The sequence below is a fragment of the Elephantulus edwardii genome, unplaced genomic scaffold (assembly GCF_000299155.1).
Source record: "Elephantulus edwardii isolate Elephantulus edwardi_28Jun2011 unplaced genomic scaffold, EleEdw1.0 scaffold00167, whole genome shotgun sequence".
In the NCBI taxonomy this organism is placed as follows: domain Eukaryota; kingdom Metazoa; phylum Chordata; class Mammalia; order Macroscelidea; family Macroscelididae; genus Elephantulus; species Elephantulus edwardii.
In genome coordinates, this window is record NW_006399917.1 from 4,559,909 (window position 1) to 4,578,899 (window position 18,991).

General features: G+C 44.9%; 1 protein-coding gene across 1 annotated transcript in view; it reads right to left on the reverse strand.

Moving 5' to 3' along the window:
- The window catches only part of KIAA1239 (KIAA1239 ortholog), a 365,576-nt gene extending 356,662 nt beyond the window's left edge, over positions 1-8,914 (reverse strand). The window contains exon 1 of the mRNA XM_006895413.1: positions 8,764-8,914. Within this exon, the coding sequence (XP_006895475.1) occupies positions 8,764-8,914 (151 nt within the window). The remainder of the gene's footprint in view (positions 1-8,763) is intronic.
- Positions 8,915-18,991: the final 10,077 nt, after the last annotated feature.

Here is an 18,991-nt window from a genome sequence, read left to right on the forward strand (position 1 = left end):
GAATCAATCCACCTCACAGAGGGTCTTCCCCTCCTGCGCTGTCCCTCTACTCTACCCAGCATGATGTCCCTCTCCAAAGACCTGTCTCTCCTTGCAACATGTCCAAAGTATGTCAGATGAAGCTCCAGAATCTTTGCCTCCAAGGAGTAGCCTGGTTTAACCCTCTCTAGGATGAATCTATTTGTTTTCTTGGCAGTTCATGGTATATTCAATACTCTTCTCCAACACCACAGCTCAAAGGCGTAGATTTTGTAAAATACTTTTAATTTATTTTCATATAATAATACCCTTAGTGTATGGTTCATGCACATACATTGTTTTATACAATCTTTCATTTACATTGTATTTCATACAATCATTCATATACATTCCATTTTACATTATTTTTTATACTAGTTTATTTAGGGGGGGAACGGAAGCAGAAGGATTGGGTGGATTTTTGACATCCAAGGAAGCTTTGGCAGTATAGTCCATAGTGAGTTTAGCAGCTAGCCCAAAGGCCACACATCCTCAGCTTGTTTGAATCCACCAGCAAATCCAAGAGAAAAGGATCGGCAATCTCTTCCAACTGCAATTCAGAACCTCTGAAACTAGAGGAAGGACCACAATGAGCTGGAACCGACTTCCAAGGCAGCGAGTCTTCCCTCCTCCTGCCCCCCAAGTACCTTTCTTTAAAAAATGGCAAATGGTGACAATGCCATGATGTCCTCAGAATTTTTTAAAATCGATATAGGATTGATTATAATGCAAAGTCATGATCTATATATAATATGTAATGTATATCATGTATCAAGTGTATCACCTGAAGACATCAACTCTGACCTTACTCAGGAGGATAACAGCTCTTTCCTGAGCAATAAAGATTGCTTCTCTTCCTGTGGAGGTCTTCTCGCTTTGCCTCCTATCTGATGAAGGTGTCTAACAGTGTCCACATGCAGGCTCTCTGTGTTCCTTCAGGGTGCCTCTTAACCCTTCACTCTTACCAGAAGCTGCAACTCTTTAGTATTACTTTCATGTCTCTAGTGCAGTATTTCTCACAAATATTATATTACATGTGAAGACTTAACGAGAGCAGAGTCTCTGTTGGCACTTCTAAAAGCTAGGCAGCTACTCAATGTAGAGTTGGAATTTCATGTTACTTACTGCTTGACTAGGTAAATGGGTACGAGTGCTGTTTTGTGCAAGATGTGGCTTCCTGGTGCTGACTGTGGTTGTTAGATGACATCAATGTATAGTGACACTTCCCCATCCTGCACCATCCTCATGTTCACACCCAATGTCGCAGTCACTGAGTCAATCCATTTCAGTAAGGGTCTTACTGTCTCACTGGCCTTCTACCTTTCCCAGCATGAAGTCTTTTTCAAAGGACTGGCCCCTTCTATTAACATGACCAAAGTATGTGCGACAAGGTTTCACCATCCTTGGCTCTAAGGAACACCCTGGCTCTACTGCCTCCAACACAGATCTGTCAGTTCTTTGGGCAGTTTATGGGATATTCAGTACTCTTCCCCAAACACATCAGGAGCTCAAAGGTCTCAATTCCTTTTCTGTCATCTTTATTCACTGTCCAACATATAAAGCCAACTGACAATACCACACCCTGGATTAGGAGCACCCTAGTCTTTGAATTGACATCCTAGATGTTTAGCACTTTAAAGAGGTCCTTGACAGTAGATTGTTATTGATCTGCAACCAATTCCCTCCATTCTCTCCCATATTTACAAGCAGGGCTGGAGGCCTAGGTATTCTCTGACTTCTTTGTTCCTAGGGTCTTAACGGGCAAAGGAGACCAAGACCCTCAACCAGCTGGACTGACAGAGATTACCCCAATGAGCTCTAGTGTGTCAGGAAGTGTGAGGATGATACAGGATAGGACAGAGTTCTGATCTGTGGCTGACAGGGTCGCTATGAGTCATATTTGACTCGACAGCACCTAGGGTCTTAACATGATTCTGGTTCCACCAAAAAGGCACAGCCAAAAGAGATCTAGAGGACATATGATGTTAAGGAAGTTCCTCTGATACCAGTTCTGGTGACTGATAGATATATCTCAGCAGACATGAGATTCTGCTACCCTCTAACCAGGGACAGCTGGGATATTAGCAACAGTTCTACAACTTACTGCCCTCTGGGTGGAAGCTTTGCCAATGCAACCTGAGTACACAGTCGTGCTTCTGACTTTTGTCCCTCCAATAAAATAATTTTGGAAGCACTTAATTCCTTGAAATTTCGGTAGTGCTTTCCAAGTTCTGGGTGACATGCCTCTAGCACTTGTCTTCCTTGAGGGTAAGAAATACCTATTTTTCCCCCCTTCATTTTCAGAACTGACTCCAAGGATTCACAGCTGACCCACCAGGGGGTTTTCAGAGGCTGAAAATCATACAGGAGGAGACTGCCCATCTTGCTTCCAAGGAGCAGCTGGTGGATTTGAGCTTTGAGTCTTCAGGCTGGCACTAGGCCACCACAATTTCCTGTTTTTCTTTACGTGCCCATAACTTTAGGGCCTCACTCACACTGGAAAGTGACAATAGCACTAATAATTTATCTCCTGTTTATTGTGAATTGTACTGTTAACCCAAAGGCTGAGCATCTCTGGCAGTTTGAATCTTCCAGGTGGGAAAAAAAAAACAAGGGCAGTCCTCACCCAGGTGATTTAAAGTGTTAGAAACCCACCAGGAAGTCAGCTGATTCGAACCTGATGGCAATGAGAGTATTTGGAGAAGTAGATGCTTGCAGCAATGGGCTTGCACTTAACCACAGCAGAGCCTGTGAGAATGGAGGGGGGTTGGGCAGTGCTTTGCAATGTTTAACAGACTCAGAGGGGCCAAGTCAGCCTTGCTCTGAGAAAGATGGGCAATCTCTTCTTGTGTGATTTACAGCCTCTGAAAACCCATTAGAGAGTCAGCTACGATTCATTTCTGACTATATGAAGATGATTTTGACTTTTTTTTTCTTTTTATTTTTCTAGTGACCCATTAAGACACAGTATGATTGCCTCATGCGGTTTCCAAGGAGTATACCTTATGGAAGCAGATTGCCTTATCTTCCTCTCAGGGTGTAGCTGACAGGTTCAAACAGCTGATCTTGTGAGTAGAAACCCAATGTTTAATCCACTGTGCCACAGGGCTCCTAGGGCTTCTGGGAGAGTGAGTCTGTTTAGTTCTGAGGTTTGGTTATTAGGACGTTCACTTGCTTAGTCAAAAGCCATATTCAACAATAAAGATTCACATCCCTTTTTCTAGAAGTCTAAAATCACCAGTCTATGCCAGGAAATTTGGAGGCTAGCAGTTTGGCCAATGGATTGGAAAAGGTCCGTATTTGTTCCCATTCCCAAGAAAGGTGATCCAACTGATAACAAGCAAGCAAAATACTTCTGAGGACCATTCAAAAATGGCTAGAACAGTACATAGATAGGGAACTGCCAGAAGTTTAAGCAGGATTTAGAAGAGACCATGGCACCAGGGACATCATTGCAATGTCAGATGGATCCTGGCTGAAGTAAGGAATACCAGAAGAATGTCTACTTGTGCTTTATTGATTATGCAAAGGTATTTGACTGTGTGGACAATAATAAGTTGTGGCTGACATTGAGAAGAATGGGAATCCCAGAACACTTAATTAATCTATACCTGGACCAAGAGGCTGTTGTGCAAGCAGAACAGGGGAACACAGGATGGTTTAAAATTAAGAAGGAAGTACATCAGGGTTGTATTCTCTCGATACCTATACAATCTGTATGCTGAGAAAATTATTCAAGCAACTGACTCTATGAAGAGGATTGTGGCATCAGGATTGGAGTGACTCATCAATAACCTGCGTTATGTAGATGACACAACCTTGCTTGCTGAAAGTGAGGAAGACTTGAGGTACTTGATGCAGAGAATCAAAGAATGCAGTCTTGAATTTGGATTGCATCAAGAAAACAAAGTTTCTTATCACTGGACCTATAGGTAACACCATGTGAATGGAGAAGAGATTGAAGCTGTCAACAACTTCATCTTTCTTGGGTCCACAATTAGCAACCTTGGGACCAAAAGTCAGGAAGTAAGGAGATGTCTTGCAGTAGGTAAGTCTACAGTACGAGACCTTTCCAGATTATTGAGGAGTAATGATGTCAGTTTGAGGACAAAGGTGCATCAGACCATGGTCTTTCTGATCACTTGCTATGCATCTAAGAGTTGGACAATAAACAGAGATGACTGAAGAAGAATTGATGCCTTTGAGTTGTGGTGTTGGAGATGAGAACTAAACATCCCATGAAATGCCAAAAGAACAAATAAATATGTATTTGAGAGAATGCAGCCAGAGAGCTCCTTGGAGGCAAGAATGATGAGGCCTTGCCTCACATACTTCGGGCATGTTGCTATGAGGAGCTATTCCTTGGAAAGGGACATGACGCGAGGAAGGGTGGAGGGTTGGTAAACGAAAGGAAAACCCTCAACTAGGTGGACTGACACAATGACTCCCACAATGGGCTCTGTGTGTTAGTAAGATGGGACAGGATAGGACGGGATTCAGATCCATTGTTCATAGGGTCGCTATGTGTTGTACTTGACTCAAAAGCACTTAACAACCACAAAATCCTCTAAGCTTTGAAAACCAAACCAAATCAAATAAAATATACCTAACTGTCTTGAAGTAAAACCTGGTCACCTAAATCACAGATATTTAAAGCTCACCTGACAAAGCTCAAATTGACTTACAAGTTTATTTGTCTATTTCAGAATAAATAAAACTTCAGGGTCACAGTCATAGCACATTTCAATCTTCAAGAGTTTCATATGTGACTATTGCTGTCATTGCTCATTACCTTCAAACCAGGTCTAACTCATCGCTGAGCCTCAATCAGGTTCCAAGGCTCTAATGGCTGAGAAGGAGACACCCCCCGCCCCCATCTTCTTCCTGTGGAGCCGCTGATTGGAGTCAAACCAGCAGATAAGTGTAGCCTCTCGGTTAGCAGTGCAACTCTCCACCAACTTGCACAGATGACACCTCCAGAGCTCCGTCTCAAAGAACTGGAGCTACCATATTGGACAGGCATGTTTTCACCCCTGCCGGAAGTTCTATTGCGCAGTGGAGTGAAGTTATTTTTCATTTATTAGTGCTAACCTGTTTGGTACCATTGATCTTACATGATAAATGGTACGTGTATCATTTTATACCGCCTCCCTGCCCCCAAATGTCAGTAAGTAGGATTCCAAAACCACCAGTGGTCCAGAGAATCAGGCCTTGACTTTATCAATGGTAAACTGATATTCTGCTCTTCCCTCTGGCTTAGACTTTCCCTTCCTTTACACCAGTTAAGAACAGAGGCAGAGAAGTGGGGCATTGTTTACTGCCCTGCTCCCCTAGAACTAAAAAAATAGAAAAATCACACAAGCTCCTCTCTCCATAATCATGGAACATTCTGGATAATCACAATGGAGGGAGGATTCTGTATGTCATTTAGAATGATTGTTCCAAAGAGGTGTAAGTGCTGTTCGGGCAGGGAGTTTGTGATTTAAGGACTACAAAACTTCCAAGGACTAATGAAGGTGCTTCAGGTGAGAGTTGGGCATTTGGACGCCTGAGGGCATTGACCCAGGCAAAGCCCATTCACTGGGAGAACTAGGGCAATGCCATCGCCCCCCACATCCTGGCTTTTCTCCAGCATCTTCTATGGAGTGGGGACTGGGCAGATGTATATCTACTTATGAGCAGGAATGTGTTCATCAGTGTTCAGCACTTTGTGAAATTTCCCTGACTGCCCCTAGGGCTACTGCTTAGTGGGAGCAAAATGGGTCAGCTCAGCCATGTGCCCTTCCTGCGACTCAGCACCTTTTGGCTTTCAGACTTCAAGCACCGAGCAGTGATCTCCCGCTTCTTCTCTTGTTTGTGAGGGTAGAAGGTACTTGCCAGAAAACTGGTCAGCCAAAGAGTACCAACAGAGGTCTTTAAGTGCCTTGCAGAACAAGCCTCCTCCCATTTTACTCTGTGTGAGTTTACACAAGTAGCTTAACCTCACACAGCCTCAGTGTTCTTGTCTCTGAAAACTGGGAGAGCATTTCTTGTTCCATCACTACCCTTCACAGGGTTGGTTTGAGGATGGAAACAAAAATGAAAATATTGAATTAGCTAACATATTCAACATACACACAGACAGACAGTAACAGCTTTAGCACTGAAGGAGAAACTCCATACTACTAGCCTTTGAAAACAATCCCTATTAAAATAATCTAACAGAACAGAGAGCCTTGCTGGATTCTTAAAAGTACTGCCGTGGATTCAATCTGGAGAAGCTTTTATTTAGAGCATAAATTGGATTTCCGTTTGCAAAGGAAAGCATGAGATAACGTTGTTTGTCTTAATTTGACAGTGGAGAGGCTCTTCAGTATTGGCCAAGCATCTAATATTGGATCATACTAAAGCAAAACCCTTTGCTTCCTGAAATTGCATCTATAAAGATTCCACAGTGAACTGCTGCCTCTGATTGCAGGGCTTCACATTCAGTTCATTTAGGAAGCTGAATAAACTTTAAAAAAAAATCTAGTTCTAGCTTTCCTACTCAATATACCCTTGGCTTGGCTCTCCAATGGAGATAAAATTTGAGGCGTTGCCCTTGTTGAAAGTTCCAGGTAAGTGTCACATTTCTGGGCAGCAGAAATCAATGTGGCAGCTGCACAGAACAGGCAATAACCAGATTTAATTGGCTTCTCCCTCCTGTTTGATTAATGAGGCAAAAGCTTTTATTTCAAGAAAGTAGAGAATTTGCAGCATCACAGATTCTTGTCCATGCTAGACAATGCAACATAACGATGACTCCACTTAAGTCCATTATCATCCATTTTCATCTTCTAACTTTCAGACTTAAAGCAAGGAGAAAGGAACTAGTGGCGATAATATTAACAGGCTTTATTCCACTCTACTACTACAGAGGCAACTTCTTGAAAGGAGGAGAGACTTGGCTTTAAATCAGCACATTTAAATATCACTCCTAAGACGACGTGCTTTCAGCTCAAGAGAAATAAAACGTTAGAGGCTAATTAAATATTTCCTGACAATTCTCTCAAGCACTTTAAAACATTCAGCTATATTTTTAAAAGGAGCACCGAAAAAAGTTAAGCAGATTTCCTTAAATACATGAGTGCAATTATATTTTCTACATCATAATGTTGTTCGGATCCAGCTGATGCTTGTTTATATTTTGGTAAAAATCCTGGAAGACATTTATGAGGTAGAATTATTAAAGTGCACTCTAGTTTCTTTGAGCTCAGGGACAGCAAAGAATGTGATAATGGTGCAGGGCTGAGCAGTGCATCTGTTTGCACACAGGGGCAGGCACCATGTCAAGTCCACAGCTTCTAGTCACAATAGTTGTTGCTGTGTACTGATGAATCAGAACTAACCCTCCAGCAGGTTTTCAGAAGCAGTTTAATCACAGTGGAGGAGCTTGCCCATCTTTGTCCCACAGAGCAGCTGATGGATTTGAACCCTGTGCCTTTAGGATGGCAGTGTTAACTCCCAACCTCTAGGACACCTGAGCTCCCTCAACAACAGTAGTTTCCTAAAAACTTCCATCAATCATTATACAGGAGTGAGTAGCATATCGACAAGAGTTATGCCTTCCTTAAAAGTAGCCTTGCCGATACTAATTAACGTGTGTGCTCATCCAATACTTCCTGGTCATAGTTTGAGCGCTTTTTCTTTCAAAGTGTAAAGTCAGAGGAAGCTATTTTGGTTGGTCTTTTCTGCTTTTCACAAGTAACCAAAGGCCCACGTTTCCAGATGAGTATTTTATCTAGGTTGGAGTACAAAGTTTCTGGCTTTCTTTCTCTTCTACACTTTTTCTTTTTTAGCTTGTTAAGAGTGTAGGAGAAAGTTAAGCTTGAATTTCACACCTCTATTTCAGTTTGCTGTAAGCTCACATTACAATCAAACATATATTTAATTTTTTTTTTCTGGTAAAGAGTAAATCCTGCTGTTTTATCCAGCCCCTTGTCAATTGCATCCTCTCCCTGCCCCCCATCAATGAAAGTTAACATTCTGTGATGAACTGAAAAGCAATAATGATGAGGCGATTGGCCACCCATGCACTCAGCTGCTGTGATCTGTGAACGCAACAAAGGAGCACACTCCCACTTTGCTCCTCCTGGGTGTGAACATGACTGAGTAGGCCACATTCTGGACCAGGAAGGTTAAGCTCTGGAACCTCACTGTGGAAATGAGCTTGCTCTGAGCGATTCTTGCGAGTCCCTTGGACTCCAAAGCCTGCTTCCCCTTGACCTCTTGGTTCTTGGGCTCCCAAAGGCAATGGGTACCCCTCACATCTGCATAAGAAGAATCTCAGGGAACCTCGCTCTCACCCCGCCCTGGCCAGAACAGGTGACAAGGCAGGGAGCCCTCCTTCAGGAATTTACAGCACAGCTCTGAGAGCAAGAGGAGTTACTATTTGCGTAAGGGATTATCTAAATGAAGAAACTGCTTTTAAAAAAATGGGGGGAAGGACGGAGCTTTGAGAGGTGCTGGCTAATTACCTGGGTTCTTCTTAGCTTGATTCTGGGGAGTCACTCAGGGGGTAAGAATGTCTGTCAGCAGGCAGAGAAGATGAGAAACTTGGCAAATAAAAGTGATTCAATGCAATTCTCACTCGCTCAGGGGCAACTTAGGCTTTAGCTGGAGGAACCAGAGGTGCAAAGAGTAATGGGCGCTGCAGTGGCCACAGTCCCCAGCTCCCGCTGCGGGGACAGAGGAACGAATGGACAGACACACCCTAGAGTAACTTACCTTCAGGGTTGGCGCTGATGAAGACCTTGACACTGCGGCCAGCGGGCACGAGGTGAGAAGGCAGGGCGGTGAGGTTCCCGGAGAACGCCGCCCTCCGGAGCGCGGAGTCCCGCGGACAGGGCAGCTTGGTGCCCGCTCCGGCCGGCCACATCGCGCTCCGGGAGGAAGGGGAAAGAGCGGCCGCCGCCGGCGCCACCTCCCTCCTGCTTGCTCTTCGGGTTCCTGCTCCGTAGACTGACCAGGTCGATGCCCGCAGGCGGCGGGTCTCAGAGCCGCTCCGAGCCCAAGGCGCCACGGGCGAGCTCCGTGGCGCGCACCACCGACCGGCGGGGAGCGGCCATACGGCCCCCTGGCCCCTGTCGCCGTCACCTCCTGCCCTGGTGGTGGGTGGCCCGGCGGGCTGCAGGGACTCGGTGCAGCAGTGTGCAGGAGCCGGAGGTCGGCGTGGCGGCAGCTACGCGCGCTGCGCCCGTTTGCGCCGGGAAGCGCCCGCGCCGGCCTCCCAGCTCGCGGCCATCTCCCCGCCCGCGCCTTCCGCGGGAGGAGGGGGCTGCCAGGTGGCGGCGGCTGAGTGGGCGAGCGCAGAAGATCAAACTTTCTCCGGCGAAGGCGTCCGAGTTTATCTGCAGGTGCGGGGCGCGCGCCGCCCAGTCCACCGAGGGGCGAGGGCGGCGAGAGCGAGGGGCGGCGCCGAAGCCCCTGGGCTACCTTTGGGGTCAAGTGGACGCTCTGGGCTGCTGCCTCCGTGCGGGTGCCGAGCAGTCCGGCCCCAGACCGCGGCGCCCGCGGCTCCCCTCCAACTCCCCGAAAGGTCACACCAACCCCGCGCGCTCTCGGGAATCCGCGCGTACGGCGTTTGCGCCCTTTCCCTCCCGAAGTGCAGGGAATCCGGCGGCGTCAAAGTTGGACGCGTGCCCCGAGGGGCCGAAACCCCCAAAGTCGGCACTGACTCAGGGAGCCTGGAAGCAGGGTCACTGTTGCGCAGGTCTTGCCGCTTGGCTTGCTTCTCACTCGTGCCGGAGAGGGGTTTTTATAGCCAAGCGGGGCCTCTCACGTGTTCCTCGCCGCGTGGTCGCCGCAGCTCTCGGGGAGCGAGTCTCCGCAGGGCGCCCACCCGGGCTTCCCCGTCTGCTTGGGGGATCCTCCTGCCCCTGCTGAGGCTCCTTTTGGCCCTGCAGCTCCAGGCCTCCGCACAGCTGGGATGTCAGGAGCCAAAGCGACCTGCGGCGCGCAAGGGCCCGGAGGCTGTGGGGCTCCTGGGTGCGCCACCCAGCGCCACCTCCCGCAGGGCTCAAGTAGCCTCCGGTTGGGGCAGAATATGTGAAGACTCTTGAGTTGGTCTGAACCTAAAGCTGCTTGTAGGGCACTTCAGCTGCTTTTAAAATCCCTGCAAATCTTGTTACCTGTTCCCATCCCCCTCCCTTGACTGACTTTAACCTGGGTGTCCAGAACAGAAATAGGATTGTGCCACGTGAGGTCTGGGTGCCATGTGGTATGTGCAGGTGGTGGGCTAAGGTGGGCTGGGTGACTTGGGACACAGAAAGAGGACCTGGACGCAAAGAAATTGCTATCTCCAGACCACACCCCTCTGCCGCCCTTGGAAATCATGTACATCTCAGAACACAAAAGCAGACCTGGAGGGTAATAAAAGTGTGACTGACTGTGTTGTGTATGTCTGTTTATTGGGAAAGGGGCACAGGGTAGGGACACTTGACAACATGAACTGCGGTTTGATTCCCAGACCCCCTCATTCTGAGCTTTAGGGCAAGGACACCTGTTTCTCATTGAGGAAAAAGAACTGCTTTTCCTAATCAAAAAGGCTTTGGTACCTGCCTGGGGTCTCTTATCTAGGCAGTCCCTGGCCATCTCTGTACCTGCACTTCCTCTAGGCCCTGCTGGTGGCAGTGAAGTCCTATGGACTCCTTTGTCTTACTGCCCCCAGCCCACACTTTGTGGGGATTTCCTCTTTGGAAGTGTTGGATCTCTAGGTTTTTGTAGGTTTTTAAAGGAAGGATATTACAGAATTTATTAAGTCACAGACGCAGTAGAGAAGGTAATACACTGAACAAAGTTCCAGAAAAAAAAAAAGCATCTGGTAATAGAACAAGAAATGCAATTCATATAGAAAGAAACTTAATGCAGAGGATTAATTGAATTACCATTAAACTATTTTTAAGGCTGGCTTTCCTTGGAGGGTGCAAAGGTAGGTGCTTGCCTGCTAACAGAAAGACTGGCAGGTGAGTGAACTCGGAGACCATGCTCTCATTTCTAAATCATCAGCTATGGAAATCCCTGTATTCAAAATTGATTTGCCTAAGATTTCCAAGGGGGGGGGGGATCTGGTTTAATTTTTGTTTATCTTCACTTCAGAGAAGCGTCTGTGCAGACAGTAGCTCTTAGGCTGTGTAGTTGTGAGAAACCCACAAAGAAGCTTTGAACACAGCAAGGTGTTTTCTTAAATTCAGTCCCTTTGACAAATTACCTCTCTGTCTTTCCAACCTTGTCACACCCAGTTGAGAACCTTCTCCAGCAACAAGGTATGTGTCTAAAAAAGCCTACGAAGTGGAGGCTGGGAGTCTAGGAACGGGTCCCGAATATGCAGCATCAACAGCATCATCAACTTTTATGAATTTCCAGTATCCAGGGCCACTTGATGCCCCAATCCCAGCCTTGTTTTATAAGGGGCTGCTTGGTAGTCCCTAGATGGTTAAGGATCCACTTTCCTTGCCTTCTTTGCCCCCTACCTATTTGTCTACTGCTGTCTCAAAAGTAGTATTAGTGTTTGTGTTCCCTGACCTCTGCCTCAGATTTCAAAGTGTTTCTTAGGATGACTTTGGGATTCTGGCAGCCTTTGTAACCTAATTAGCTGTTCCAAACAGGCTGAAGTTTAGCATCTGCCATGTCACTGCAGACCGAAGCCGCAGAGGGGAGAGAATTTCAATTGTCTGTGGGGTCCTGCATTTGCATGACCAGTTTTGCTTCTGGAAGAGCAGGCTGCTGCTGTGTTGGCTGTTAAAAGTCTGTATCTAAGGATAAGATTATTCACTTCCCCCATTTCCATGGGCCCCCTATTGCCTTCTGTCACCTTCTTGGAGTTAGTTGATATCCTAAAGTCGAAGAATGATTTGCTAACATTAAAGTGACATAAATGTACCCCACATATATTATTATTGTTAACACCCATGGTGTTAACACCTGTTACATATTAATTAGACTTTATTTCCTAATTTCATGAAGTTTTGAATACATAAATTTGAGAGGGAAGGAGAAGAAAGAGTGAAAGGAAGAGAAGCTGAAAGGTAAGGGCTCCAGTCTCCACTTATTGCCTCAGATTTAGAACAGACCCAGAGCTGACCCATCACTGGGTTTCCAAGGCTGTGAGTCACATGGGAGGGGATTAGTCATCTTTCTTCCTCAGAGCCACTTGTAGATGTAAATTGACAGAGATGTATGACCTTTGGCTAACTCCCCACAGACTACGCCACCAGAGCTCCCGGAATGGGAAGGAGAGGACATGAATGTGGAAAAGAAGGCCCTGGGTTAAAATTTGAAGTCTATTATTATATTTCAGCAAAGGCCCCAGCAAGACGGATTGACAACAGTGGCTGCAGCGATGGGCTGGAACATGCTAGAGTTGATGGTGATAGTGCAGGATAGAAGAAGGTTCCAGTCTGTAGTTCATAGAGTTCCTATAAGTCATAGTTGATTCAATGACACCTAACAACAATATTTTTATATCTGCTCAAAATATGGTACAAATATTTTCTACTTTTTAGTAAGTATTAAACTGTTGTTGCTTCTTGTTATCACGTGGCATTCAGTTGGAACTGACTCTGCTGACCCTTTGGAAGGTTTTCAGAGGTTGTAAATGACGAGGTTGGAAGCAGGAGTGGCAACCACTTTCTTAACAACATGCCTCTGGAAACTATGAAATTGGATAACTGACGATAGTTATAGAAAGGCTTCAGGTCTTTGGTTCAGAGGGTAGCTATGAGTTGTGCTTGACTCGACAGCAATAAACAACAGCAACAAATTGCAAGGAGATTGTCCATCTTTCTCCCATGAAGCATTAGTGGATTTGGACTGCCTGCATTACTCATTCGGCCACCAGAGCTCATTATACAGCTCCTTATTCATTAGACCACCAGAGCTCCCTAAATTGCTGCTATTCGTCTTATTTTACACATAATAAAACCAAGACTCAGATAAGTCCACATCACACACCCGGTTAACAGGGGAACAAGAGATTGTGGTCTTTGCCCCAGTTCTTTTTGCAACATCCAAATTCATTGTCACCCTGTTGATGCCAACTCCTATAGGACAGAGTCAGACTTCCCCACAGAATTTCCAACGCTGTGAATCTTTGTGGAAGGAGACTGTCACATCTTCCTCTCATGGAGAAACTGGTGGACTTGAGCTGCAAACTATTGTTTAACAGCCAAGTGCTTTAAATACTATTTCCTAGGTCTGTCTCACTGCAACACATCTGACCTTAACTTACACCCTTAATGTGGAAAACAGATGCTCAGAACTGTGCTGAGGCTGATGACAAGCTTCCCAGATAAGCAAGATGCTGCATGTCCACAAGATCCCTCAGAACCAGACTCTTCCAACTCCTAAGACAAAGACTTCCAAATGTCTTCTCTGCTTCAGGTCCTGCACTGTTTTTTTGTTTGTTTGTTTTTGCTTTTTTTTTAATGAGACCACAAATAAATCCATGCCTTCCCTGCGTGGGCTCGCTGTGGCATCAGGAGGATTCAGTCTCTAGAGAAGGGACTCAGACTTGAGAGAGGGTCAACAAAAGAAGGAAAAGGTCTTCCAGAAGCTGAGCTGACACAGTGATTGTGACAGTGGGAACACACATAGCAAGGATTGTGAGAGCAGAACAGGACCCACCTCTGTCTTGGTGTGTTGTAAAGTTGAGTCAAAGGTGACTCTGTGACACCTTACAGAGACATCGACATTGGCATTCACAGTGGAACCCTGGGAGCACAACAGCTGAGCTGTCAGCTGAAAAGCTGATGGTTTTAGTCCAGTCAGCAGCTCCATGGCAGATGTTGTTGTTAGGTGCTGTCAAGATGAGTATGACTCACAGCTCACAGCAACTCTAGGAACCACAGATCTGAACTCTGTCCTGTCTTGTGCCATCCTTACCATCTCTGACAAACTCAAGCCCACCGCAGCAGTCACTGTGTCAACCCACCTGGTTGAGGAGCTTCCTCTCCTTCACTGTCTCTCCACCTTTCCAAGAATGATGTCCCTCTCCAAGGAATAACTTCTCTTAGCAACATCTCCAAAATATGTGAGATGAAGCTTTATCATCTTTGCCTCCAAGGAGCACTCACTCTGGCGGTACCCAATCCAAGACAAGTGGCAGTATTTGTAACGATTCTCAAAAAACAAAAGCCCCCAAACTCAAACTCAATGCCAAGTTGGTTCAGACGTGTAGTAACCATCCATCAGGTTTCCAAAGCTATAAATCTTCACAAGAAGACAGGACCCATCTATCTCCTTGGAAACCCCATAGGACAGTATTGCTCTGTTCGTAGAAACTCTAACTGTTGGAACCACTTGATGGCAGTGGGGGTTGATTTAGGTTCATTCACGGTGATACCGTGATAAATATTTGAAACTACTTGGCTACGGTGACGAAATGGATTACACAGAGGCATTGGAGCCAGCATTTCACTTCCCAAATTCCAGCATGGGGTATAAACTAGACCCTCACTGCTTACCAAGTGGAAATTTTCAGTCTGTCTGCGAATTTGTCAGCATAACAATTTGCCAACAGAGACTGTGGATTCAGAGGTGTCTGTGGCTTGATAGAATTCACAGCAGCTCAGTTTTAAATAAAGTTACACCTTTCTGGAATCGCGATCTGATGCTTCCATGACTCAGAAATTCTAACTTTATATCCACCCCCTTCCAAATCTGTTTCATGTATTTTTTGATCAGACTTCTAGACACTTGCTCTGTTGTGAGAGTGCTGTGCATAGTGCCAGGAAAAGAAGGCAATATATTAATACATCTTTAGATCTGTTTTTCTGTTTCTAAATTACTGTTTTATTTTAATAGTATCATTGTCAATTTGTTTTTCTTTTTATGTCTTTGTCTGTTAATACTGTTGGTTGTTATCAAGTCAACTCTGATTTCTAATGGCCTCATAGAAAACAAACCAAAGGTTTATTGAACGTCCTTGTCCTCACCCTCATTAGCATGTGGTCTACTGCTATGGCTATTGTGTATTTTGAGTGTCCTTCCACTCAAGAGGTTAATTTTCCAGTACTCGCTCATTGCCATTGAGTTGAAACCTACTCATTGCTCACTCATTATTGGCCTTCTGGTCTCCTCTGTGAAGATTGTTATTGTTGTTGTTCTGAGGTGGCATCAGATCAGTTTTTACTCATGTCAAGCCCACATACCACAGAACAAAACAGCACCAGGTCCTGTGCCATTCTCCCATCCTTGCTGTTGGAGATCATTGCAACCACTGTGTCACAGCTGACCCACTATTGGGTTTCTGAGGTTGTACGTAAGCAGTGTGATTTACAGAAAGAGATTTCCCATCGTTTGCCTATGGAGCTGCTGTGGATTCAAACCAATCACAAGGAAGGTACAGCCTCCCTCTGGAGTTTGGGGTTGCAACTCCCTATAGACTTTGCCACTTAAGTTCCATCTTTCAGCATTGTACCAGACAATGCAGCTGGAGGCAAGGATTTTGAGGCTCTGTCTCACATATTTTGGGCACATGGCCAGGAGGGACCAGTCTTTGGAGAGGGACATCATGATTGGAAGGTCGTGGAACAGTGCAGAAGAAGACCAAGGATGAGATGGATTGACTCAGTGACTGGAGAAATGGGATTAAGTCTCTTGGAGATGATGAGATTGGCTCAGGATAGGGCAAGTTTCAAAGCTAATGTACATAGGGTCATTATGAGTCACAAGCAACTTGATGGCACATAATAACAACAACTGAGGAGAACTGGAAGCATTTGCTGCAGAAGGTCAAGGACTGCAGCCTTCAATATGTATTGAAGCTCAACATCAAGACAAAGATTCTTATCGCTGAGCCAATTGACAGCACGAAGATAGAGAAGAGATTGAAGTTGTTAACAATTTCAGCTTGCTCAGATCCTTAAGCAACACTCTTGGCACCAGCAGTCAAGAAATCAAAAGACAAATTGCTCTGGGAAAAGCTACTGTCAGCAGTACTAGACTGCTAAAGAGAAATTATGTCAGTCTAGAGACTAAGGTATATCTGCGTCAGGCTATGTTCTTTTCAATTACTTGCTATGCATCAGAGAACTAGACAATGACCAAAGAGAATAGAGGAAGAGTTGATGCTTTTGAGTTACGGTGCTGGAGAGGAGTATTGAACATGCCATGGACTGCCAAGAAGACAAACTTGTTTATATTGGAGAGGATAAAACCAGGATGCTCCTTAGAGGTGAGAGTTTTGAAGCTCCATCTCTCATACTTTGGGCATGTGGCTACGAGGAACCTGTTGCAGGAGAAGGACTGTTGCTTCAAAGAATGAAGGGACATTGCAAGAGATGAAGACCCTGGATAAGATGGATTGACACAGTACCTGGGGTAATAGGGATGGTGTGTCAAAGACAGTGAGATTGGCTCAGGATAGAGTGGAATTCAGAGTGACTGTGCATCAGTACACTATGAGTTGAAGGCAACTCTATGGCACGTAACAACACATATATAGACATATGCTCTGGACCATAGAAAAAGACAGAATAAAATTGCCCCACATGGTTACTTCATCTGTAATCTTACAGGTAAAAGGGTCCAGATGTTTTTTCTCCATGTGGTCCTGGCTAATGGATTTAAAATACCAACATTTTAGTACCAAATATGTACCAACAAGGCTCCTTAACATCTCTCTTTCTTTTTCTGTGTATGTAGGTGTGTGTACACAGACAAATGATCAAATGACATACTGTGTTGGACAAATTCACTGCCAAAGACTTTTTAAAGTGCTACAGAGCAAAGATGTAAATTTTAAAACTAAAATGTACCTAACTCAAGCCAGGTTACTTTCAGTTGCTTCATATACCTGTGAAAGTTGGACAGTGAATAAGAAAGAATGAAGAATATTGACTATTGGGGAAAGTATTGAATGTACCATCAACTTCCAGAAGAACGAACACATTTGTCCTGAAAAAAAGTGTGACAGAAGTGCTCCTTAGAAAAAAGGATGGTAAAATTTTGTCTCACCTACTTTGAGAATGTTGTCAGGCAGGGCCAGTCCCTAGAGAAGGATGTCATATTTGGAAAAGCAGAGAGTCTACAAAACAAAAGAGAGGAAGAGCCTTAAGAAGACTGACATAGTTATTGCAACAATGGGCTTAAAGTTAGAAGAGATTGTGAGGGTGGCACGGCATTGGGTAGGATTTCCTTCTGTTGTGCATTGTTGTTGTTTTTAGGTCTTGTAGAGTCGAATACGACTCATAGTGACCATGTGAACAAAAGATCTGAACCCAGTCCTTGTCCTGTGCCATCTTTACACTTCCTGACACACAAGAGCCCATTGCAGCAGTCACCTTGTGCATAGGATTGTAATAAGTCAGATCTTATTCATTGGTATCTATCTCTCTCCATCTATGTATGATCTATCTATAGTGCTATCTCTCTATCTATATCTTGTTATTTTCATTTTTCATGCCATCCAGTGAATTCTTTGTCAACACCATAGGTACCAATTCTGATTCAGCCTTCTTTTTTTACTGTTCAGCTTTCGTATATATAGGAGTTGATGGAAAAGATCAGGACTTGGGCAAGATCCATGTCCCTTAGTCATCAAAGTGATATTGTAGTGTGACAGGAATGGAGCATTGCTTGAGCTTATGACATCTTCTCAATTGCTGCTGTGCACGAGCCCATTATGGCCACTGGGATATCTCAAGGAGTGTCTACCTCCTTTTCATGGAACCTCTTCTTTTCCAAGCATAGTATGTTTCTCTAGGAATTGGTCACTTTTGATAACATGGCCAAAGTTAGCATATGAGACAAAATACCACCATCATCTCTTCTAATATGCATGCTGTTTGTATTTATACAAGGCAGACTTGATTCTTTTTTGATACTCTAGTATATATTCAATATTATGATTCAGTACTACAATTAAAAACAAATTCTTTGCTTTTTCTTGTTGCTGTTGTTGTTGTTATGTGCCATCGAGTCGTTTGTGACTCATAGCGACCCTATGTACAAGAGCTCTAAAAGCTGTTCTATCCTGTGATAACCTAGCCATCTCAGACGCACTTATTCCCACTGCTCCAGTCACAGAATCGATCCATCTCATCTAAGGTCTTCCTCTCCTTCGCCGCCCCTCCACTCTACCAAACATGATGTCCCTCTCCAAGGACCTCCTTGCAACATGCCCAAAGTGTGTCAGACAAAGCTTCAGAATCCTTGACTCCAAGGAGCATTCCGGCTTCACCTTCTCCAGACAAACCTGTTTGTTCTCCTAGCAGTCCATGGTATATTCAACACACTTCTCCAGTACCACAGCTCAAAGGCATCAATTATCTTTCTATCAACTTTATTCACTGTCCAACTCTCCAATGCATAGCACATAATTGTGAAGACTCAGGTGCGCCTTAGTCTCCAGCCTGACATCACTGCTCTTCAGTACTCTTGAGAGGTCCCTCACAGCTGACTTTCCCAAATGCAATTCATCTCTTGATTTCCTGGCTGCTGTTACCAAGAGTGTTGATTGTGGAACCAAGCAAACTAAAACTCTTAACTATCTCAGTCTCTTCACCATTCGTACTGTTGCTGCCAGTTGGTCCAGTGGTGAGAATCTTTGTTTTCTTGATGTTGAGCTTCAATCCACATAGGAGGCTGCAGTCCTTGACATTCTGCAGCAAGCGCTTTCAGGTCCTCCTCAGTTTCAGCAAGCAGGGTTGTGTCATCTGCATAACGCATGTTGTTGATGACTTTTCCACCAATCCTGATACCACATTCCTCTTCATGCAGCCCAGCGTCTCGGATGATCTGTTCTGCATACAGATTAAAAAGGTATGGAGACCGAATACATCCCTGATGGACCCCCTTCTTGATTTTGAACCATGTAGTATCTCCTTGCTCTGTTCTGACGACCGCCTCCTGGTACAAGTATAGGTTTCGCATTAGCACAATCAAATGTTCTGGGATTCCCATTCTTCTCAGAGTCAGCCACAGCTTGTTGTGATCCACACAGTCAAAAGCTTTT